The sequence below is a fragment of the Sander vitreus genome, chromosome 1, assembly GCF_031162955.1.
Source record: "Sander vitreus isolate 19-12246 chromosome 1, sanVit1, whole genome shotgun sequence".
NCBI lineage: Eukaryota > Metazoa > Chordata > Actinopteri > Perciformes > Percidae > Sander > Sander vitreus.
Window position 1 is genome coordinate 13,606,995 of NC_135855.1, and position 23,812 is coordinate 13,630,806.

Consider the following 23,812-nt stretch of genomic DNA (forward strand, 5'->3'; position numbering starts at 1 on the left):
ATTTTCCATTGTGAGCTACACACATGATAGGTATCTGTCAGGATTTTGTGACTTGAACCCAGAAGCAGACTGATAAGACAGTTCGAAGTTTTACACAGTTTATTAATGAATCAGACAAGTAAGCAGAATGGACTGGTGGGATACACCTCTCAGGCGACAGAGCAGGTTGTGGACACAGGCAGGGAGACGAAGCATTGCAGGACTGGTGACGGCAGGTGGAGAGACGGTGGAGCAGAGTGGTTCTCCTTCAAAACACAAAGAACAGCATTCAGGTTTGCAGGCACAAACGCCAGGTTACAAAAAAGTACCACGACAGATTCAAACTGGACGTTCGCCTACGTGACTAGACTTAACTATCTAGCGCCGAACAGAGAGCAGCCACAGTTTAAGAAGCTGCGCTGATGAGCCAGGGAAAACAGGTGGTTGATTAGAGATTGCCTGCAGCTGCGAATAATCCCGGGAGCGGCCAGTCACACAAAATGCACTGTGAGAGAGGAGAAAAAGAGCGAGCAGAGGAGAGGGAGAGGAAAAGAGAGAGAGAAGACTCCAGGGAAGCCCAGCTTGTCACCTGCCCACTAGTGGATTCGTGACAGTATCAGGGTGTAAGCATGTATGTGTGACAATAGTATTAATATTTATGTGATTGGAGGTGACTAGTCTGTCAGGAATATTCAATTCAGTTTTATTTATAGTATCAAATCATAACAAGAGTTATCTCGAGACACTTTACAGCTAGAGTAGGACTAGACCACACTCTATAATTTACAAAGCCCCAACCATTACAATAATTCCCTCAAGATCAAGCATTAGCGGTAGCTATTGCGACAGTGGCGAGGAAAAACTCCCTTTCGGGAAGAAACCTCGGACAGACCCAGACTCTTGGTAGGCGGTGTCTGACGGTGCCGGTTGGGGGTGTGATGAACAGTGGTAGTAATAGTCACAATAAAGATAATGGAACAGTGACTACAATGGCATGGGTGGACGCGGTAGGACGCAGCCGGACACTGCAGGGAATCGCAGAGCGTAGCAGGGTGTAGCAGGTCCCTAGCGACAGCTGCACCCAAGACCCAGGTCTTGGTGCCACCCTAATCCAAGGCGATATTCTGGGTGAAGAAGAAACATAAGGACTCCGGGGAGTAAACTCCCCAGAGCTAGGTTAGTAACAAGCATTTCTGTGAGAAGGATGCACATAAAAGGAACAAATGAAAAGAGAGATGAAGGAGCAGCTTATTGTGTCATAGGGAGGAAGGAACTTCCCCAGCAGTCTAGAATTATAATAGCATAACTAAGAGAGGCAGGCTAAAGAGAGGTGCCGGGTCGGGCTTGAACTCTCCCCTGCCGGAACGGGCTGCACTTCCTGCCTCCCTCTACTCTCACTATATTATTGATTATATGATAGATAGATCTGATGACTATGAGGAGAAGCAGATGGAAGCTGGGGTGCTGTGTCTGTAGCTATACACCCTGCCCCGCCGGTCTAGGCATACGCTGCAACTCCTCACTCCCTAACTATAAGCGTTCGGTTGGGGAGATTGTTTTTGAGGAACGTTGTCGTTTGGCCGATCCAGGCAGTGTTGGCCACCGGACCGTCTGACTACTGCATCCCTCAGAAGCTTTCGCCGCGCGGTAGCAATTCTCTTCTGTGACGATGGCTGGTCAGTCGGCGTTCTACTTTTAGAGACTCTAGGAACCACTAGTAGCTCTGAGTTCTGGGAGCAGTGCTCTAATGGGACAATAAGGTACTAAGAGCTCTTCTAAATATGATGGTGCTTGACCATTTAGAGCTTTGTAGGTCAGGAGAAGGATTTTAAATTCAATCCTGGATTTTACAGGAAGCCAATGCAGAGAAGCTAGTGCAGGGGAAATATGGTCTCTTTTCTTAGTTCTTGTCAGAACACGTGCTGCAGCATTCTGGATCAGCTGGAGAGTCCTAAGGGACTTATTTGAGCATCCTGATAATAAGGAGTTACAGTAGTCCAGCCTGGAAGTAACGAATGCATGGACTAGTTTTTCAGCATCGTTTTTAGATAGGATGTTCCTGATTTTGGCAATGTTACGAAGATGGAAAAAGGCTGTTCTTGAGGTTTGTTTTAAGTGGGCGTCAAAGGATAAGTCCTGATCAAAAATAACTCCTAGATTTCTGACAGTAGTGGTGTAGGCCAGGGCAATGCCATCTAAGGTAGCTATATGTTTAGATAATGAAGTCCGGAGGTGCTTGGGTCCCAGGACAATAACTTCAGTTTTGTTGGAGTTTAACATCAGAAAATTGTAGGTCATCCAGGATTTTATATGTTTAATGCACGCTTGAAGTTTAGCTAACTGACCGCTTTCGTCTGGCTTAATTGACAGATATACTGCGTAGCAGTGAAAGTTAATTGAGTGTTTCCTAATGATATTGCCTAGAGGAAGCATATATAAGGAGAATAGAATTGGTCCAAGCACCGAGCCTTGAGGAACGCCATGGCTAACTTTAGCGTACTTGGAGGATTTATCGTTGATATTAACAAATTGGGATCGCTCAGAGAAATAGGACTTAAACCAGTTTAGTGCGATTCCTTTAATGCCAACTAAATGTTCCAGTCTCTGTACCAGGATGGTATGGTCAATAGTGTCGAATGCAGCACTAAGGTCCAATAAGACAAGTATGGAAACAAGTCCTTTGTCAGCAGCAGTTAGAAGGTCGTTAGTGATTTTCACCAGTGCCGTCTCTGTGCTATGATGCTTTCTAAATCCTGACTGAAAGTCTTCAAATAGACTATTTCTATGTAGAAAGTCACATAACTGATTAGCGAATACTTTCTCAAGGATCTTGGAGAGAAAGGGAAGGTTAGATATAGGTCTATAGTTGGCTAAGACCTCTGGATCGAGGGTGGGTTTTTTCAGAATAGGTTATATCACAGCTACTTTAAATGACTGCGGTACATAACCTGTTAATATAGACATATTGATCGTATCTAATAATGTGGTGTTTACCATGGGTAGTACTTCTTTAAGTAGCCTCGTTGGAATGGGGTCTAGGAGATAGGTAGTTGGCTTAGCTGAAGAGACCTTTAACATTAATTGTTGAAGGTCTATAGGAAAAAAGCAGTCTAAGTATGTATCGGGTCCTGTTGTTCTCTCCAGCCCCCATTTTGTTCTATTAGTGTTGAGTAATAGTCTGATCTGGCATTTCTGAGGGCCCTCCTATAATTTTTCAGACTATCTTGCCAATCTACATGAGATTCTTCCAGTTTGGTGGAGCGCCATTTACTTTCAAGTTTTCGTGAGATTTGTTTTAATTTGCGAGTTTGGGAGTTATACCAAGGTGCTAGTTTCCTTTGCATCGCCATCTTCTTTTTGATAGGAGCAACCGAGTCTAAAGTAGTCCGTAGGCAGGCCGTAGCACTGTCTACAAAGTTATCAATTTGGGAGGGACTAAAGTTAACATAAGGGTCCTCTGTTATATTAAGGCATGACATTGAGTTAAGTGCTGTCGGAATGTCTTCCTTAAATTTAGCTACAGCACTGTCAGATAGGCATCTAGTGTAGAAACTTTTATTTAATTTCGTATAGTCTGGTAGTAGGAATTTGAAAGTTATTAAAAAATGGTCTGATAATAAAGGATTCTGGGGAAATACTATTAAATGGTCAATTTTGATGCCATATTCTAGCACAAGGTCGAGGGTGTGGTTAAAACAGTGCATGGCCTTATGCACACTCTGACTGAAACCAATTGAATCTAGTAGTGAGTTGAAAGCAATACTAAGGCTATTGCTGTCAACGTCCACATGGATATTAAAATCACCTACAATAAGTACTTTGTCTGATAAAAAAAAAAAAACTCAGAGAATTCAGATAAAAATTCAGAATACGGACCGGTGCTTGGTAAACAACAACAAATATAATTGGCTGTACTGTTTTCCATGTTGGATGTTGAAGATTAAGAACAAGGCTTTCAAACGAGTTGTAATTTAGTTTAGGTTTAGGATTTATACACATATATATACATATATATATATATATATACATATATATATATACATATATATATATATATACATATATATATATACATATATACATATATACATATATATATATATACATATATATATATATATATATGGCATGGCATGATGTTCAGGAAAATATGTTTAGGAAAATATTTTATATAAAATATAGATATATCACAGTCAATTCTAATCATTTGCCCCGGTGTAGTAAACAAAACAAATATAGTTTAGATTAATGGCATGCTGCAGTGTTTTTAATTTAAGTTTTCTTATAATGTGGGTTGAAGTTGGTGAACTTGCCTACAAATCGTTACTCTGGGTTAAATTGACCCAGCTTTACTGGTTGAGATGGGGGAGATGCCATTGTCAATTTGACGAGAGAAACTGGCGATGCAGTATGTTGTTAAATAGTGGGGATATGAAGAAGACCACCCAGCAAAAGCAGTTCTGAATAATGCTTGGGAGTGGGCATCAGGGAAAAGGAAGAAAGAGTGTTTTTTTGTTTAACATCAGCATAAAGGTGGAGAAACTGGGACTAGGAGAAGCAGGTGTGGCCCCGCAAAGGTACTGGGCAGTTATACCTCCATGGATGCTGCCCACCCCAGATATAGACCTCACTATATTGGAAAATATAAAACATCTTAAAAGTAGTGTATATCATATCATATCATATCATATGTTTGGTGAAACAAAGGCTGGGAAATCACTGGGAGACATATCTTCAGATTTACACAGATGGATCTCAAGATCCACAAACTGGGAAGTCGGGCTTTGCTTTTTATATTCCTCAACTTGAAATTGTACATCTCAAACGACTGTCTATGGGGGTTTATACAACAGAGCTAATAGCTATAATTTGGGCACTACAGTGGGTGGAGGAAGTGGTGCCAAGGAGAGCGGTCATATGTCCAGATTCGGCCTCAGTTTTAAAAACTCTGATAGGAAGCAATTGGGTAGCCCAGTCAGACCTTATTATGGAAGTGATGGTTCTGTTGTATAAGGTCGAGAAGGCTGGAGGATTGGTGGGATTTCTTTTGGGTGCCTGCCCATGTTGGGGTATATGGTAATGAGATAGCAGATAAGGCAGCTAAAATGGCACTGAAAAGAGACATTGATTTAAGGGTATGTGTTGGGATATCTGAATGCTGGTCTGTCATTAAGAAAAAATGTTACAGCAGTGTGGCAAAGGAAGTGGGAAAAGGAAAAGAGGGGTCGTCATTATTTTTCAATTCAAAATAGGGTACAAGCAGAGCAGTGCTATTTGGGCAAAGAAAGAAGAGACTCGGGCATTGTGGACTTGCATGGGATCTAGCAAAGATGGTCAAGCAAGAGGATGAACTTTGTGGAACCTGCAAACAGCAACAAACTGTTCAACATGTACTTTTTGATTGCCTTCAATACAAAAATGTAAGAGAACAGTTGTTCACTGCGCTATGTCACATAGAGAACATGACATTGAGAGACTTACTAAATCCCCCTGAATATCAATTTGAGATAGTGGAAGCCGTCATGGATTGATTATATCTCATCAACAGGACTACTCCATTGAATTTGACAATACTTTTGAATGTTACTGAAACTGTCCTGTGAGAGGCAGCAATTTGCCGCAAGGCTTCTAGTCTGCTGGAAAGCCAGAAGAAGAAGAAGAGGAACTCCTCTGCTGCAGTTTGATTGGTGGATGAGGCGGAGGGCGGGATAAAGCGGCAACTAGGAAGATATGCTGATGTTGAAACAGAACCCGATGTTTACTGTAGTTTTATACCGTTAACTTTCCGGGAGTACCGTTAGCTTGAAACACGATAGCTAAAACGGAACCGAACATGCAGTCTGTACGAAAACGTCGAGGCAACGATTTACACACAAACCAAACTAGGTGTGTACGCTTAGCTAACATTACAAATAATAACGCAATTGTTGACCTGACCTTTTAGCCGTTTGTTGTCAGCGAAAGCAGAGCCGTTTTAGAAACTACAGCAACTTGAAGTCTTAACTTCTAGCTAGGCTAATGTTCACGGTATGTTAACGTTAGTTGTTGTCAAGTCGTATAGCTGTTTGTGGTTATTAAACAGGGACTGCTTGAGGTGATGGTTACCTCCCTCTTGTCTGCAATCAGTCTTTTGCCTTTTTTCGCTGCTGGTCCTACTGTCACAACGCTGAACCAGCAATGCTGCTGGCTCGGTCATATAACACATCCATGAGCTGGATGCCTCTCTTGCAGCTGATGTTGAAAGGCACCTCACTGCATTTTTATTGTTTTGACAATTAAGTGGGAAAGTTATGCTGGTGCCTTTTGAGTTGTGGGTCAATGAGAGCTGTAAATAGCTGCAGTCTCTTCCTGGGTTGGAAATGAAGGGTCTTTTGGGTATGGGTATGCAGTAAGCGAAACACAATTCCAAAAATAGTTATTAGGCCCACAGGACACACAACCCAACACGCACAACAATATGTATAGAAGCTTACTGTCAAATTAGTAATTCTATTAAGGTCTACTAAATCACAAAACAGCTACTCAATTTCATGACCCATGTTTCTGTTAAATGCTGTCTGGATATTTGGTTGACAGGAGTGAGGGTTTCCCTGGCAGACATGGAGGTTGACAACTCCATTAGTAATCCTTATCTATTTTCCTGGTTGCTGTTCTGTTGCTTTTGCGTGAGCTGACAGGCGGGGCTGAATAAGGACCCAAAGCCAATTCAGCTGCACTCATCTTGTAGTCCCAGGACATATGCTGAACATAGTGAGTGTGTTCAGCGGTCAACAGGAAATAGCACAGCTGCACAAAACGCACTTCAAGTTGAATAGGTCAACAAATCCACAGCCGCTAGTACAAACATCATCCGACTGTGATTTCAGAGTGCAGGAAAAAAAAAATGCACATATTTTGTCTGTATGTTTTTTATTTTATTTTTCATTAGCTATGTACATACCATATTTGAATATACACCGGACCATTGCTAAGCAAAATGCCCTGTTACCTTTAAGGAAGGATGGGGACTGATGTGGACTAATCAGTAAAAAGCAGCAAAGGCAACCATGTGTTTGAAACCTGAATTTACTGCATTAGTTAACACCATAGTAAACGTTACTTTACTACAGTATTCCCAACATGTCTATTAAATGCGCAACCTCTGTGTCCTTTGCTTTTGTAATGTTGCTTTATTACAGCGACTTACAGTCACTTTAAATCTATGTTGACAGCACTCTTGGTGGTTTGAAGGAACATGTGCCACAGTACTTTCACTTTGACCTGTGGTTCTGCCTGACTCTGCAGAACTGGATACTGGACTTTGGAAGGCCTATTGTCATGGTAAGAAAGATGCACGGTTAATTTCCCTCATGCCGTTTTAATAGTGCAAACAATGATAAAATGGATGGTTGCACCACATCTCATAAAGAAATGAACACCAAATACTTTCTCGGTATCACACATATTAGATTATCCTTCCTCTGGATTGGTTTCCCCTGAACAAGCCCAGTGCTGGAGACTATTTCCACATGGCCTACAATGTCATAACACCATTCCTAATGCTCAAGGTAAGTGTTGACACGACAAAGTACTTCGGTGATTGTGAAAGAGACTAATGCAAATAATATTAAGTATACCCCATTATTACAGTATATCCCAAAAAATGTCAATTTTAACTTGTTTTACTTTTCTTCTCTATATCCGTCTGATTAAGCCATAACGTGATTGAACACTTACTTGTCTGATAAAATGGTGTTTCCATTTTGAAAGCAGGCTCACCATGGTAACCACCAGAACAAAACATGTAAACAGCCCACCTACTAACCAATCAACAGACAAAAATGCTGCTTGTCTTGACAAAGAGCCCAAAAAGATTTTTTTATAACTGTAGAATGACTTTTCTCTCCATAATATTCATGAGCAATATAGAAAGTATTTGGAGCACCACCAGTTGCTTCCCACATTCAGCAGGAAGCTAGTTCAAAAATGCCAATCATGAATGACATTTTCAGTTGAATATTAATTATGCTGAACGTCTTACATTTCTAAATGGAGTGTGATTGGCTCACTATGGGGTACCTTAACACTCGTATTTCATCACTGCAGGGAAAACTGACATGGCTGTGAATAAGACCTATTTTACTTAGCCTACACTTTTAGCCTGCTGAAGCCTTTGTATAACATGCAACACTTTGGGCACACAGACCTTATTAGTTTTAAACAACCTTTCCTCTATTCAAGCCTTTTTATATACAGTTACATCAGGCTAATATGTGGTGTTATGTCGCTTACTTTTAGTTTTAATGTTCATTTTGAAACGCAAAAGAACCAAATCTCAGTAATAAATACATTTCCTTCTCAGTCCCATTCTAGATCACTTCATTTGTTGTAGATTCTGATTAGATTAATGATTGTGATTAATTTCCAAACCTAGCCTATAGCACTTTTAGGATTGTATCATTCTCTATTACCCATATAAATCAAAATGATGTTGTGTTTACGTATATTGTTCTATTTTGCTGAAATATTACTTCTTGATTCTGCAGTGAACTATGTTCCCCACGACGCTCAACAATTTAGTCTCTTGTTCTGTCAGTGTTGCAAACACTGTCTCTTCCATGTGAATATAATCATTATGTAGCTTTCTGGACGAACCCAGGGTTAAGCTAGCTGGTTATCCAACATGTTAATGTTTTGTAAGCTGTGAATGAAGCCTACATAACATGTGAAGTGAAGAGTAAAGCCTACTAGTACTGGTACTGGTCAAGGTGGCCCAGGCCCCTTTTGGTCTGCCTCAGTTCTCATCAGGAACTAAAATCGCCTCAGTAAAGATTTTGAGCATCTTGACACAAGTAATAAGGGTTAGGGTGACATACCTGCTTTTCAAGGCACATTGGTGAGGTTCTTGCACACAACCACAAAGACCTGAGGAGTGATTCCCTAATGTCTGCCACATCACACCACTGACAAGAGCTGCAGAGCATAGAGGAACGAGCAGAAAACTGAAATAAAGCAAGTTACCTGCTTTTGTTAAGGGATGTATGTTATTAAACCCAAACATGCTACTTGCTATGTATTATGTCCTTGCAGTTGAGACTAATTCCTAAAGATGTAACCAAAATCATGAAAAAGCAAGTAATGGATTATTTGTTTTAGGATAAAGTTGGTGTCATACAGAATATGTGTGTTGCTGCTCCATTCAGCTGATTGAGCGCAGTCCCAGGGCGCTGTCTCGCTCAGCAGTCTACCTCTGCATCATCACGTTTGTCATGGGAGCCAGCATCCACCTAGTGGGCGACTCCATTAACCATCGCCTCCTCCTGAGTGGCTACCAGCTCCACCTGTCAGTCAGAGAGAACCCCATCATCAAAGACCTCAAACCTGCCTCACTGGTGAGTATCTATTTTGTTTAAGTAGAGTAAGTTAAAGTTCTATAACATGATGGGTGTACTGGTAATACTGGAATACCATGAGAACAATGTCAGATTTCCTTTTACATATTTTTTTTCTTCTGCTGGCTATGTCTGGCTAGTGGGTGATAAAACTACAGGTCACTTTACAAGTTTTATAGAATCTATCAATCCATTTTGTTTATTATCACCTGTCATAATGTCAAACTAAAACAACCTGTTTGTGTTGCTTGCCGTGACTCTCCAGAGACAGTTCAGTTACTTAAAATAAATAGAGAATAAGCGCTTTTCTTGTCTGACTAGGACACAAACTGACAACAAGACACTCAAAACATCAGTAGTGTTACACTTGTTTGATCCAGCAGAATGTATCTCTGTGTAGGAGTGTGTAGTCTATTTTTCTCTCTGCTCTGTCATTGCTATCAAACTTTTTTTTGTTGTCATCCTGATTTCCGTACTAAACGCGGAGCATCATACTTTTGAAATAGTGTGGTTGTCAACAATATAGTATATGTTTATTGTATGACAGCGGGGCAGGATAGAAGGAGGCATGACTATAACAGTATATAGGTTAACTAATGTATGTTTGTTTCATGTTAAGAATGGCACTGGTGTGATTTGACTCAAAGCTCTGAAGGTTGATGTCTTGTTGTATCTCTCTCTACTGCCTCCTTGCCAGTGGAACAGCCAATAGTCACTCTGGTTAATGTGAGTAATCAGGTTAAACACAGAAATTATAAAACATATTTAGATGTACTGCAATGATTACTCTAAAGCCAACATTTACAAGTAGTTTTTTCAAGAATCGGATTCCCTACTCCAATACATTTGGACCAAGACATTTATTTTAAGTGTATTAAAAGTGAGTGTTGTATAAGAAACCTGTTTAGGGACAAGTTATGCTGAAGTTGGAAGACATTTTCATTGTTTTGTTTCTGTTCGGAGCATTTTGACTGGCAGCTCAGCGAGAGTACAGGTACTGCAGTGAGAGTTTTTGTGTGTACATGGGTCCTACTGTGAAAACTGATGTGTGTAGACTTATTTTAGTCCAAGGTGAGTATTATTCAGACTTTGTATTTTGTGTATTAAATAATAAAACGGCATGAAGAGGTCCTGAGGGCCATTGATTCAAATGTAAAGTGATGGAATGAATTGATTAGCACATTTACCATTTATTGAGGATTTACCTCAGGGGAAGCAATACAAGTGTTTATATTATCACACACATAGCTTTTTACAATGACAAATACTGTACAGACTTGACACATATTTTTGTTTATAAATGAATACTTTTAAAATAAAACCCTATATAAACAGGAGCATGTTTTTTTTTTATTGGTTTATTTGATAGGGACCATGCGCCAACACTATGCCAGAATTAGTCAAAATAACTACTTTTCATCTGCAGTCCCTAGGCAGGTAACATAGAGACAGCCAGCAGTCATATAGCAGTCATTCACGATACATTAAAAGGTACACATAATGGTAACATATACAATGACAAAAACAACCAGACAAAACAAAACAAAAATACATGATGACAAAGAAATTATTCTTGAGTTGAGATGGACCAATATTGTAGGAGTAGATGGATGCATTCTACCTGGGTGAAACGGATGTGCTGTTAACTGTAGAAGGGTGATGTTTGTTGTGAAGGGCGCTGTCTAACAAGGTGCTCAACTGTTTAACTGGGTTGAGATAGGTTGACTGTGAAGGCAGTATTAGATGATTCACATCATATTCATACTTAAACAATACAGGACCCCTTCATGTCCTGTATGGAAGCATCTGCATTTGTTATGTTTCTGTGCCTATTTATTTGGATTTTTCCACCTGTCTGTAGATGTGATTTCTACTTAATAGCCATAATAAAGTGTAAATGGTACCAGAACAGTAGGGGACACTGTTGCATAAGGTAGTGGGGAGGACCACAGTCCTTTTCCCACAAACGCAGCATAACATACAGTATATTGTTCCATTAAAACATACCTGTTAATGAGTTTCTAGTAACATTTCATTTCTTTTTGTCCTTCCTTTACAGATTGACTCCTTTGAGCTGCTGTATTATTATGATGAACAACTGGGACACCTAATGTGGTATGTCTTTATCTTTATGATTAAAAGTGTTGTATATATGTTGTGCTGGGAAATGACAGGAATGTTGCAGAATAATGAAGAATTTGAACACAGCGGAGACCATACGATCTGCAGCCAGCTATCAGTGTGCTGGAAGTCTGGCTATTTTCCATCCATAAATACAAATCACATTTTAGGATGAGCAGATTGAGCAGGCCGTAGTGACAGTTTACACTGGCTATGTGGAGCTGAGAGTACTGCAGACTGGAAAATGAATCCCACAACATGCAGGGAAAGAGGGGCAGAATCTGAGAAATGTTATCTAAAAAAAACTGGATTTAAATTGGAAAAAGAACAATTTGAAAGATTTGATGAAATGGGGTTTCAGTATGAGCAGTAAGAGGAAGCGGTAGATCTCCCTCTCTTTTACTTGCACGGCCCTTAAGTTTTATGGCTCAGTCAGCTGATAACACCGTGGCATTGTTTTCAGTCTAGCACTTAAAGAATTTCAGTTTGCATTGGATGGTACTGCTATGTTAAGTGTGTTGTGTGAACAAGATCCAATGGTTTTCCTTTTATCCCCTCACACATTGGTGCTCTCAGAAATCTAAGATGATACGGTGCGTTGAGGTACCGCTTCAAATTTAATTCTGATGAAATCAATTAAAAGAGCACTAGGAAGTGGTTGTTTAAAGGGAGTGTTTAAACGTAACCACAATGTTTCCGGTTTAATGTGCAGGGACCTTTGTTGCATGTCATATGCCTTCGTTTCCTCTGTCTCAACTATCAACTATTCAACAAAGGCAAAAATGCTCCCAAAATAATCTTTTGAATTAGAATTGCACATTTTACTAAGGCCTTAATTGCCTTTATTGGTTGGCGACAGTTGAGCAATAATAGGAAATGAAGGGAGTGAAAGAGATGAGGAACGACATGCAACAAAGTAGGGGTGGGAATCTCTTGGCACCTCACGATTCGATTTGATTCAGAGGCCAACGTTTCGATTCTAAACCGATTATCGATGCATCTCGATGCAACAATTGTTTTGTGTACATTTCCATGCGTGATTTAAAAAAAATATACATATACATCTGAGTTTGCTACTCAGAGTTTGCTAATCACTTCCTAGACAAAGCAGGTAGACAAAGCTTAGATTGTGACATTTGTCACACTCAAGTTTTAATGACATGTTTTGTAGTCACTCCATGATTAAGCCTTAAACGTGCTTGTGAAGTTCACCTTCTCTCCCAGTAGTCTTCCATGTCAGAGGCTCAGTCATGTTTAAAGGTGGAGGATTGGCTTCTTAGAACATGAAACATGAGGTGGTCGGATGTAATGTGATGAAGTAGATGAACAGCCTATATGTGTTTTGCCTAATTATTTTATGTACGTCTTATTAGATCAGGTGTGTATATATACAAAACTTAATTTTTTTTCTCCCTTTTGGCCATTTGTGTGTTGTTTTTTTTCTGCACTCTTCCCTAAACTCTAAGTTGTTGTCCCTTATCCCATCCTCTTTCAGTCACTCTGTTTTCTGATTTGTACTTGTCTGGAGACGTTAATTTTTTCGATTATTAACTTATCTGAATCAAGCATCGAATCTTTCTAGAGAGAATTGCGATGCATCTAAGAATCGATTATTTTTCCCACCCCTACAACAAAGGCCCCCGGTCGAATGTGAACCTGGGAGCGCTCCCCCGATATTCTTTTTATATATATATATATATATATATATATGAACACATAAATTGATAAGGATCCCTTTGAATGTGTTTTTTGAATTGTGACCAAGATAGGTATTGGTATTTTATAGTAATCAGACCTGTTCTAAAAGATCTAGGAAGGTGTTCTAAAGGATACTGGTATAAATTAAGCAATGCTGTGTGCATCAGGCTTCAGCCCCGCCAGGGCTAAGTTTGAGTCACCTTTCATTCGCTGGGTTGATTGGTTTACTGACAGAATTAGTTTAACAAATTTCCATGAATAACACAGTTAATGGAGAACATAATGGAAAATGAAACCATCTCTCATGTTGCAGTGTTTTCAGCACCAGAGTGATCTGCAGTTTCTGCAGCTGTGGCTAGTCTCTGAAGAGTGCATTATTTTCATTATCAGTATTATTGTTCTTATACCACATCCACCTACCAAAGATATAATTAAATGATAGTCTGTTTAATTTGTCATTTTCATTTAATTAAGATTGATTAATCTGCCAATAATGTTTGTTTTTCATTTAATTAATTAATTAATTAATTGATTAACCGTTTAGTCTTTGACATGTCAAATAATAGTTTAAATAAAAGCCCATTACAACCTCGCAGGGCCGAAGGTGACATCTTCAAATGCCATTTGACAGGGTTTGACAATTTTTACTTGAAAAATGACCGAAACAATAATTTGATTATCAAAATAGTCTAGACTGATTAATTGACTAATCATTTTAGCTCTAGTTGGTCTATTTTGTTTTACAATACAACTTGTAATAAAGGTCGGTTTAAGTACTCTTCCAGTTTGATATACTGATTTTAAACAGAAGTTTAGTGAAACTGTGCTTGACGTGTCCTGATATGAGGATTTGAACTGAAACCTGAAAGTCAATTTTCTAAGGCCATGGTAAGATATTTATTAATTATTCTTCCAAATGTTCAATTTTCATTAGCGATGAAGTTACCTGCGAACAAAAAGCCAGAAAACAGCGAAGAAATGGCCAAAACTGCATAGCGCCTCTTTAAGTTGTCTTTGAAAAGGAAATGTTCTTTTTCTCAGTAGCCCTGAGCGTTTGTTAAATGTTTTGGCTCAGCTGTTGCCTAGCCAGGTTTGCATCATCCTTACAAAAAAAAACGTAAATCTAATTGTGATCAGTCCACTGTACAGTTTCTGCTTTTGTTTCTTGGATTCTAGGTATATTCCTTTCTTCATCATTCTGTACATCTATTTCACCGGCTGCTTCACCAAGGCCAAAGAACAGAACAAGATTCCCATCTCTGGTTGGCTGTTGCTGGGACCCAGCGCAGTCTATTATTGGTCAGTCGCCCTCTTCCGTATTTGAAAACCTTCTGTGCATGTTGGCCATGAATAAAACATTTCTTAACAGCTAGAGATGGTCCGATTCTGATACCTGAACTTGCGTATCGGCCGATACCGAGTACCGATCCGATACCAGTGTGTCATATATTTTATTATGTTTTAAGAACTGTACTACTATCCCTGTATGGATGTGATATGATTTCTGTCTTTGTTGTCGGTCTGGCTCAGGTTAAACTCTTTGTGAAACATGAATGCCACAGAACGTTCTTTTATTATCCAGTTTGACAGTCAGTTATAACGGAAAAAGAACATAAATAAACTACTTTAATGTATTTTTTCTTTAGGGCTTTATTACGTGGTATCGGATCGGTGCATAAACTCCAGTACTTCCCGATACCGATACCAGCGTTTTAGGCAGTATCGGAGCCGATGGCGATACTGGTATCGGAACATCTCTATTAACAGCAAACCTTGACCCTGACCTAAGAAATGCTTTATACTCTTTGTAAGGATTTCATTTTAGTTTCTTAATCAAAGCTAGTTAATGGAGGTAAGGTGCATCTTGACCTCCATTCATACTCTGTCCTCCAAGCAACAGTAGCAACACACACTTCACCAGTGGGATGAAGAAAAGAGTAAATTCAGGATATCTTTGGCATGAAAAAAATACAATAAATATGGGGAATTTAGACAGAGCATGTGTAATGTTCACAAATACGTTGTTCACAAAAGGTGCCTTTACAAAATGACAAAAAAGAAAGTTTCATAAAACCAATTTTGCCATGTTTACTGACTGGAACAATTTTAGTGTTTTTTGGAAACTAGCTTATATGCAACAAAATGAATACCACCATGTGGCTTCTTTTGTAGGGATGGAAACAAGCGCTGTTATTTCCATCTTCACTCAGTGCAGAAATTCTAATCGACGCTGCTCTCCTTAAAAAACCTTTTTCAAATTGAAATTGAACTGCTAATGTAATAAGTGAAGTGGACATTTTCAGTGTACAACAGCTGTTTTCTAAAACAATAAGCGGCAGCATTGTGTGTTTATTGCAACAGTTTCAATTGCAATTTAAAGTTAGCATTTCTCTCTGAATTCATGAGATGTCTTGCTTCATTTTATCCAGGTACTTGGTCACTGAAGGACAAATCACTGAACTTTTCCTCCTCACCTTCCTTGCCATGGTTGTCATGGTGATAGATCAACAGCGTAAAGGCCTCAGCCCAGACAGCAATGGCCTGTTCCTGTTCTGTAGTTTCAGTGTTACTGTGCTCCTGGTGGCACTGTGGGTGGTCTATCTGTGGAACGACCCAGTGCTACGCACCAAGTACCCCGGACTCATTTATGTGCCAGAACCCTGGTCCTACTACACCTTACATATCAAGAAGAACCACTGAATTACATCTGTCCAGGTCTGTATACCTCTGTGTTTTGAAGATTTTTTTTTTTTTGAATCAGAAGCCACTTCAGTTTGTATGAACTGACTGGAAAATGCATTTTCTGTTTTTCTTCATCAGATTTGCTGAGACAGAGGTAGTGGCTGCACTCGGACAACAACGGCAATCGATGAAGGTTGTTGATGTGCACCGACCTCACTGTTGGCTTCAGCCATATGTATTCATAAGGGGATTTGTCTCCTAATCTATTTCTATATTGATACAGTATTTGCACATGCAATCAGATAAAACCAGGACAGGGATTACCCCGCAAAAAGCAAAAGTGGGGTCCCCCTTTTTGTTTAGTGCACAGGGAAAATAGAGAGCTAGGTGAACATATTCACCGAATTTGACAAAAAGTGTATTGGATTAACATCGCTTACTATACCTTTGATAAAATTACCACAAAGTAATCTACACTCAGATAGTCTCGCTTTGCCAGACCTTCCTCCACCGCGGCGCTGCGGATTAGGGTCTGGCTACTCCACACAGCATTCTGGGATGGGAGGAAAACGTGCTCTGGTTTATTGGCATTTCTTTCAAAACAATCACAATCGTCTTGGGCGGTGCTAGGCACCGGGAAAAGCTGCGGTGCCGCTGCAAAGTAGGCTTTGGAAGGAACTTGTTTTGGTGGAACATGTGGACATTTAAAAGTTGTTTTAGTCGTCCAACAGAAAACTCAGATTGGACAGATAGTCTAGCTAGCTGTCTGGATTTACCCTGCAGAGATCTGAGGAGCAGTTAACCACAGTCCTCATAAATCGAACAGTTTAAAATGCCAACACAAAAGAAAGCAACGGATATCTGGGCTAAATGAGTAAAATCAGGCAGAATTTCCGTCAGCAACTGAAGTGGAACGTCAAATATAGATATATATGGCGTTTTTTTCCATTACATTTAACACTCAGACAATCAGTTACACCAACTGTCTCTTAACCAGCCAAGTGAATGACAAAGTTGACCTTTTATGAACAAACTCAAGGTGAATATAAGTACGGTACATTCACTGAAAGATTTGAAAGAAAGTTTTACCTTGCTTAAGCTCATCTAAGAATTCAGTCAATTGATGACTCAATACTGTGAAGTTGATCTTAAACAACTCAGAAGAAAGAAGTGTCAGGTTGTTCAATACATGTACTGCCAGTTACAAGTGCTCCGCTCTGGTTTTCAAGAAAGAAAAGAAGAAGAAAAAAATATGAATAAATAAATTTAAGTAACAAACTACTTGTCAAGCGACACAAGCACAAACTTCAATTAAAAGATATAGAAGAGGGTTTGAAGAACATCTGAAGAACAACAGCTTGAGAGTAGTAAAAACAACAATTTAGATACCCCAAAAAAAAATAATAAAAGAGAATGTTAAAAAAAATGTACCCACGTCTGATGGTGACAAGACTGCAGTATTACTGCTAGTCTGTAAACAACAGGGTCTGTTGGTTAGTCAGAAAGGCAAGTGTCTAAAAAAAACCAAGATTCAATAGCAGAATACTAAATAGAAGAGCTAAGTTAAAGCTATAACTTTTATAAAAGAAAATATACATTCTTTCAGGTATTAAATGTTTCAGACTTTGACATGTTTAGGTGAAATGTTTGTCATTAAATTAGATGCAGTGAGAGCTGTACATTCCATATGTGGTCCTAGTACTATTAGAACCCAGCCTGACTGCCAACATGCACTCAATGACAACATACTGTTCTTCATTGCATTGTTTTTGACATGTGTGTAAGGAATGTACAACATTACAGTGTTCACAATGAAAAGATGTCTATTGTACAGATGATTTTACATTATTCAAAAGGTCAAGAAAACATGAGCAGGTTACTTTTAAGATACAAATGAAAACTTTTGTTTTTGTTACTTTGCTGATTTGTTTTTTTATATATCGAGTTATTGTTCTAAATGAAAATGTGTAATTGTTACTGTTTTATACAGCATTGCTCCTTTGTTTAAGATCAATTTGTTGCTGGTAAAACTACTACTGTTCAGTTACTGGTTCCTCACTTGTTTGATTTTACGTATGTTTATCTTAATTAAAATGTTGAAATGGACTTTTACTTGCTGGTTATTACTCTCATGTTTCTCTTAACTCACCTATTTTGACCCTGAATGTGCTTTAAATCAAGCTAAAAAGATTTAAATCTTACTATTTATGTGGTTACAAACTTTATTCTGTTACACTGTAGTATTGGTGACTGGTAATAATTGGTCTTTTTTTTTATTGGGAGTGGTGGGGTGGAAAGGGAAAGGACAATGCAGCACTGGATCTGGTATCTGGTTTCCACAGCAACCCATATTAAATTACGTAGAGGCTTACAGGTGGTGGACTTTAAACAGAGGTGGAGGGACAGGTGACGCAGACCACGGGGAACTCTCTTCTTCCTGGAAAGAAACCAAGCAACTGCAAAAATGGTAAGAGCAAGACATTCTTTCCATTAAGCCTTTTTTTATGTATATTCTAATGTACCAGTGTTTTGTGTGTACTTACCTGCCAAGTGACACCCTGCTATTGTCACCTTGCAGGCTAAATTCTTCACACCAGTTCAAATCAATGGTAAGAGTATTCCGCAGCACCACATGTTGTTTTCCACCTATAACCATTATTTAAAGGATTTATGTTTGTAATGTACTATTTGCCAGTCTGTCTTGTCCATAAGTACTGCACATTTATCTTTTTTTTTTTATAAACAATACATGTTAGGTTGCATGTAAGAGCGCACATAAGGAACTAAGGCCGAATTTGTTCAGTCTTATTAGTTCCTGTTGAGTAATGCCAATGTATTTGTTATCTAACCTGCTGTTTTATGATGGATAACCTATGCTAAAAATGTCCCTTACTAAATAATACAATGAAATGTTCTATGCTGATGTAATCCAATACTTTTTTTTTTTTATTTCCCTCGCAGAGTTGAAGGAGTGCTTCTCCTTGTATGACAAGAAGCAAAAGGGCAAGATTGTTGCCAAAGACCTGATCACAGTTATGCGCTGCCTGGGTACAAGCCCCACGTTTGGTGAAATCGAAAGACATCTACAAGTTCACAAAATCGGTAAAGTACAACATACAGTTAATCTAATTCGTTTGAGGCAGGGCTGTAGTCAAGACCAAGTCCAAGACCAAGACAAGACCGAGTCCAAAAAGGTTTGAGTCCGAGTCAAGACCGAGTCCAGGACAGAAAAAAAAGTCTTATGCATGACAGTATCAAGACAGTCATTTGGGTTATTATTTGTTGATCTAAAGGCAAAAACAGTGTCACCCAGGATTTGTAAGTATAGCCATTCCCCTTGATATTATATAATCTTATCTAAAGAAAACAGACTGACATATGGTGATACCTCATAATAGCAGTGTTAGAACTGATACAAACACCAACCCACTACTATTACCGCTGCTAGGTACTAGTACTGAGCATTTGCGCAACTAAATGACAATATAGCTTCAATCCAGATGTAGTGTAGAAAAGAAGTGACCAGTATTGTGTGATTGGTTATCAGGTGGCCAATGTTTCACTTTCCCCTCCAATATTATTATAAACATAATAAAGACACCTGGACTCGGTCGAGACCAAAAGCCATATTTGGCAAGACCAGTGGCAGAGACCGAGACAAATACAAGTCCAAATACCAGTGAGTCCGAGACAATAGAAAAACCGTCTTGAGTCCGGACTCAAGTCCAAGACTGGACTCGAGTACTACAGCCCTGGTTTGAGGGGCCAGTCAAGGTTGCGAACACTTGATCAGGGGGACAGTGGTTAAAGAAGTCAAAACAGAGTCTTACACTAAAACTTTAAGGTGGAGTTTGTTTTGAACTGTGTTTATTCTATGTCTATGAGTATGGTCACTTTTAGGAGGTGCCTATAGAGAACTCTAACGGCTATTTCTTTCATGATATACATTATTATATACACATTATTGGGTCATTGTAAAATCTTGGGTTCAAGGCTTTTATAAGGCAATTATCAATTAAAACAAATTCTGAGAAAAAACAGTTTCACCTATTTAGCTCACAATGTGTACAACATACAGAAAGACACCCTTTATTCCTAGATACATGAAATAAATATGGTTAAAAAAGGGAAAAAACATTGTTTTCCAATCATTAGTTCCAATATTTCTATCCCCAAGTCACCCTTACAGTCAATTGTAATGCACATTTAAATATAATGCCTGTCCAAACTTGCCAACTCGTTCTTAATCTTTCAATATAATTTGACACAGACCTAATACTTGTACTACATTCACTTTTAGAAAAGACAGGTGAGCTGGACTTCTCTACGTTTCTGATGATGATGCACAGACAGATGCAACAGGAAGACCCCAAGACGGAAATCCTGGAGGCCTTGAGGATGACGGACAAACAGAAGAAAGGATACATCCAGGCATCTGAGCTCCGGGCCAAGCTCACCATGTTGGGAGAGAAACTAACAAACAAAGAAGGTAAAATGAACACTGATTCTGATAGATGAGCAACCTCAAGATTGAAAGACTAGAGGAAGCTGCTAAGTTGCTATGTTTACACGGAGCAATAGCAAACACTTGTAAAGGCTACTTTACAAGTACTTTAACAAGTTAACAAGTAACTTGTGAACACAGAGTGCAGTCTTTAAATGTTTGGACAGTTTATTTGGCTCTGTATTATAACACACTGGACTTTAAATCAAACTATGAGGTTCAATTTGAAGGTATTAACCCCAACAACCAATGAACCATGTTGATTTTGTAGCATTTCTTATACATTTCCCTAAGTACAAAGTGCTAAGAGAGCTACACTGTTCTCCAATACGAATGTGAACATCCGAAAATACCCTTAAACTTTGAATGTCAGAGTCATTGTTTTATTCAAAATCAGTTACTTTACATTACTTTACAGATACTTTATGACTGCAGTGAATGTCAAACTTCCAGGGCTAAAAACTGGGATTTGTAAAGAGGGGTTGGGACTGGAATTTGTATTAGTGAAGACTGTAACTTATGTGTGTACCCATGAGATGACAAAAATCATCAAAATACATATTTCAGTTAAAAGAATGGCTTATAGCTTGGCCTGCCTCTCCCACTCTCCCCCTGCTCATCTGACAAAGTCTTTTCCTTTCATGTCTCACATTTACTACATCTTCCTTTCATACTGTACTGTATGCCCCACAAAGACAACAATCCTCTGTAACTGACTACAGCAGGTCTGGCTTTAGACTTCAGCTCAGTATCTCCCTGGGAATTGCAAGCTGCTTCCTTAAATTCACTACAATTTGCCCTATGCATAGCTGTCCTAAGACCTGTCTGTGTAATACAGCTTTCCTCCGGATATTTCCTCCATTTCCTATAAAACTAACATTACTTTCTTCTTTTTCTGCTGTGTAGCTGATTGTATCTTCAGGTGTATCCTCTTGAATACTCACTAAAAATGCTGCCAGGCTGTAGTAAATATGCTCTAAATTTGTAATTCTACAACTAAAGTTAAAGCACATTGTTATTATTTGGAGAAATGTATTTATGTGATATGATAATTCAAGAACAGCAGTCAATCTTTGTTTAGTGTTTTTATTCACTCAGTCCCCCCCCCCCCCACGTTTTTGAATTTCACTGTAACTTCAGGACCCAGTGGACTCTGTACTTCTCCGACATGTCACCATTGACGTTTCATTTCATATGTAAAATGATGAATGTAGAGCTAAAGCAACATTTTTGTCCAACGTTTTTGAAGCAGAGAGTTTGACTCCTGCAGCGATGCGGATATCCAGTTAAGTGTCTGTGGTTGATTTTAAAGCCATTTGTTATTTTAAAAGCCCAAGCTCTGTCATTCATACGGTTTCTGGCTTTAAAGCAGTTTACTGTCAGGTACTGTCAGTGTACTGCCTCTGGATGGGTGCTGTGCGCGTAAAGCACAGCAGGGAGACTTTCACGAAGTTGTTGGCTACCCAAACTATTAATAGTATAGTGATGCCACTAGATGCCAGCAGTGATGAATTGCAATCAAAATTAATTGAAATGAGATGGGAAATACATTTATAGGATATATCATACTTTCAATGTAAGGGAGGTTTAAGCTGACTCTCAAAAAGCACAAAATGACCAACAGCAAAATGTACTTAAAGTGATGGTTTCGGAGTAATTTCACCCTAGGCTGCTTTGCACATTGACCTCGAGCCATACAACCCCCCATAAGCTTTTTTCCCTTGTTATAACGTTGGTCAAGTTAGCGTTATCAACTGGTTAGCTTAGTGCAGGCGCTAAAGGATCCACGTTTGTATCTCGTAAATTACCCCACTAATAATGCCCGGAATGATACCAAACTTCTACATTAGTACAAATAGTTTCTGAGGCATTAGAAAGTTTGTAACTACACCAGAAGTATATTTAACTTGTGTTGTCTTTCGGGTCCCAGTGACCCGGAGGACAACACAAGGGTTATGTACTTCAGTTTACTTTGTTGAGAATTGCTCTCTAAACCCTGTCTCTTGTAAGTAAGTAAGTAACGTTTATTTCTAGAGCACATTTAAACACAGTTTAAGCTGACCAATATGCTGTACAAAAAAGCACTAAGGTGCTGTATTAACCCCTGTGTTGCCTGATGGATACTCTTCTCGGCTGCTACTGCGCTATCGCGCAGTACTTACATACTACTACTACATACTTCTGGTGTAGTTACAAACTTCCTAATGCCTCGTTTTATAAGTACAGAAACTAGTTGTACTACTGTAGAAGTTTGGTATCATTCCGGGCATTATTAGCGGGGTAATTTACGAGATACAAACGTGGATCCATTAGCGCCTGCACTAAGCTAACCAGTTGATAACGCTAACTTGACCAACGTTATAACAAGGGAAAAAAGCTTATGGGGGGTTGTATGGCTCGAGGTCAAGGTGCAAAGCAGCCTAGGGTGAAATTACTCCGAACCATCACTTGAATGGAAAAAAGTTTTTCATGTGAACACATTATTTAATTCACTACATTAGAAACATTAAGGAGCTTTTATATTGACTAGAGATCGCCAATATTGAGGTGAAACATTTCAGCTTTGCTGATGATAACTCAGGAATAACAGGAATAACAAAACCCACTCACAGTCTGGCTCAGCATGCTTGTTGGCAGCTCTACATCTTTTGAAGGAGTTGTCAGACAGTCAAAAACTCCCACAGGCAAAGTTTCCAACCCTGAGGAGTTCCGAATAATGGTAGCAGACAAATGAGTTTTCAGGCAGCGCTCTTTCTTATCAATTCCACTTACAAAGCTGTTTTGTCCGTCTTCTTTGTCTAGTGGATGATCTCTTCAAAGAGGCAAATGTCAAGTCAGACGGGGCTATCAACTACGAAGAGTTCACCCAGATGGTGACGCTGCCACCTGTGGATTATTGATTTTTCAACCATGATGGGGTATTGGCTTTACATACACTGAACTTCAGAAATCACAAACCGTATTAAATCTACATGATGTTGGCAGACTATTCTCTGATTTTTTTTTAATTAAATGCAGAACCTGTTCCCATAGCCTTCCTCTATGACTGCACATTGTGAAGCTCTGTCATTATACCGTATTGTAATGAGCACTATATGATTTTGCACGTTATTCTTTAATGGGATCGCATTTGAAAAGCAAGAAATTTTTTCGTCAAGCCTGACCCTCCACCCAAAACAAATGTAATGTCCAGTTTGACATTTTGTGTATGTATTTCTGCATGCGATATATTAAATCTTTTGTTTCTTGAAGTAGTTTCTCTTCATGTGGCACTGTCAACTTTCCACACATCATTATTACATTGCATTCATTTCCTACACTTGTGTGATAAAAGCTGTGTTTGAAATGTATTTTAAACCCTCATCCATATCGTTCTGTTTCAGCTGTTTGTCGTCTCAAGCCCTGCATGCATAATTGTCATGCATTTGACATTTGTTTTTCATTTGTATTGCATTTA

General features: G+C 39.1%; 2 protein-coding genes across 3 annotated transcripts; both read left to right on the top strand.

Annotated features, from left to right (window-relative positions):
* Nucleotides 1-5,687: 5,687 nt before the first annotated feature.
* Nucleotides 5,688-18,311, top strand: LOC144531866 (ceroid-lipofuscinosis neuronal protein 6-like). 2 transcript variants are annotated; one of them, XM_078272330.1, is made up of 8 exons: nucleotides 5,688-5,865; nucleotides 7,191-7,299; nucleotides 7,428-7,526; nucleotides 9,162-9,350; nucleotides 11,410-11,465; nucleotides 14,346-14,468; nucleotides 15,599-15,884; nucleotides 18,226-18,311. In XM_078272330.1, the coding sequence occupies exons 1-7, from the start codon at nucleotides 5,813-5,815 to the stop codon at nucleotides 15,867-15,869; spliced, it is 900 nt and encodes a 299-aa protein (XP_078128456.1). In that variant the 5' UTR covers nucleotides 5,688-5,812; the 3' UTR covers nucleotides 15,870-15,884; nucleotides 18,226-18,311. The 2 variants fall into 2 exon arrangements, with proteins under 2 accessions (XP_078128456.1, XP_078128374.1); XM_078272248.1 differs by lacking the exon at nucleotides 18,226-18,311 and adding an exon at nucleotides 15,990-17,957.
* calml4a (calmodulin-like 4a) lies at nucleotides 18,228-23,737 on the top strand. The gene is made up of 5 exons (XM_078272441.1): nucleotides 18,228-18,318; nucleotides 18,430-18,460; nucleotides 18,813-18,953; nucleotides 20,152-20,340; nucleotides 23,158-23,737. Exons 1-5 carry the CDS (start codon nucleotides 18,316-18,318, stop codon nucleotides 23,253-23,255), a joined length of 462 nt encoding a protein of 153 aa, XP_078128567.1. The 5' UTR covers nucleotides 18,228-18,315; the 3' UTR covers nucleotides 23,256-23,737.
* Nucleotides 23,738-23,812: the final 75 nt, after the last annotated feature.

Excerpts from the sequence above, each read along its gene's own strand:
- LOC144531866 (XM_078272330.1), top strand. The coding sequence starts at position 5,813 with ATGCAGTCTGTACGAAAACGTCGAGGCAACGATTTACACACAAACCAA. Across the intron at positions 5,866-7,190 it reads TTACACACAAACCAAACTAG|CACTCTTGGTGGTTTGAAGG; the intron begins GTGTGTACGCTT and ends CTATGTTGACAG. Across the intron at positions 7,300-7,427 it reads TTGGAAGGCCTATTGTCATG|ATTATCCTTCCTCTGGATTG; the intron begins GTAAGAAAGATG and ends CACACATATTAG.
- calml4a (XM_078272441.1), top strand. Across the intron at positions 18,461-18,812 it reads CACACCAGTTCAAATCAATG|AGTTGAAGGAGTGCTTCTCC; the intron begins GTAAGAGTATTC and ends TTTCCCTCGCAG. Across the intron at positions 18,954-20,151 it reads TCTACAAGTTCACAAAATCG|AAAAGACAGGTGAGCTGGAC; the intron begins GTAAAGTACAAC and ends ATTCACTTTTAG.